The sequence below is a fragment of the Perkinsus marinus genome (genome assembly GCF_000006405.1).
Source record: "Perkinsus marinus ATCC 50983 genomic scaffold scf_1104296955938, whole genome shotgun sequence".
Lineage (NCBI taxonomy): Eukaryota > Perkinsozoa > Perkinsida > Perkinsidae > Perkinsus > Perkinsus marinus.
In genome coordinates this window covers 1-1,049 of record NW_003207645.1, presented here as the reverse complement: position 1 = coordinate 1,049, position 1,049 = coordinate 1, and the positions used below count along the sequence as shown (strand labels likewise).

General features: G+C 40.7%; 1 protein-coding gene across 1 annotated transcript; it reads left to right on the top strand.

Moving 5' to 3' along the window:
- Positions 1–81: 81 nt before the first annotated feature.
- Positions 82–809, top strand: Pmar_PMAR016016 (mitosis protein DIM1, putative; the record flags this gene model as incomplete). The annotated part of the gene is made up of 3 exons (XM_002775329.1): positions 82–167; positions 585–678; positions 729–809. The coding sequence occupies 3 exons, from the start codon at positions 82–84 to the stop codon at positions 807–809; spliced, it is 261 nt and encodes an 86-aa protein (XP_002775375.1).
- Between the last annotated feature and the right edge of the window lie 240 nt (positions 810–1,049).

The window sequence follows — 1,049 nt, the reverse complement described above, 5'->3', positions numbered from 1 at the left end:
AGGATTGAGAAATTCTGACCTACTGCATATCATGGAGAGCGCTTGGCACGCAGTGTTATTGAATTTACCTATCATCCTACTATGGCGTATATGCTTCCTCATCTGCATTCTGGCTGGGCTGTGGACCAAGCCATTTTGGGGGAGGAGGAACGATTAGTTTGTATACGGTAGGGCTCATGTACATAGTTTGTGAATTAAATGCAAACTGCTGCTGTTACTTTGAATATTCGGTTATAAAACTTTTGATTTTCGAATTGAGAGTACGACTATAGACTAGTAAACGCTGGTGAATCGATTCAAATTGTTATTATGTTGATGATAATAAAAATCGACTTTCCACAGTACCGACTTGGTTCACCATAGAGACTTCCATAATTACACAATAATGCCAGAGTGCCAATGCTGACGTTGGAACAACTCTTTTTAACTCTTTAACGGAAATTGGAAAGTTATCTTCACACAAACACTATTTTGATCATACGTACTGTAAGTGTATGGAAAGTGAAGATTGGTCGGCGTTGGTGGAATCGAAAATCTTCTCTGTGCGCAATTATGGGAATTCGAACTGTTTCTCGTTGCTTTAGGTTCGGCCATGATTACGACCCACAATGCATGCAAATGGATGAGGTGTTGTATAACTGTGCAGAGGATGTTAAGAACTTTGCGGCGATATACTTGGTGGGAGGAGGAGGAGGTCTCGGGTTCGAATCCCACAGATGTCATTTCAGGTTGATACTAGAGAGGTACCCGACTTCAACACAATGTATGAGCTGTATGATCCTGTTACAGTTATGTTCTTCTATCGGTGAGTATTAATTCATTCGTATCGAAGGATCGAATCCCACATTCGGCATTTCAAATTTCCCAACGAAACTCTTCTACGAAGGTTTAGGGGCTATGATTGAACATTCTCATTGCGTAGTTTCCACCACAAATTCGATGGACCAAAGACTTTATCTCCTTAAAATTACATCAGTTGGAGCACTTGTAGGAGAATATGCACATAGTCAACTGTGTGTGCTGATGGCAATGAGAAATCTCTGGGAATT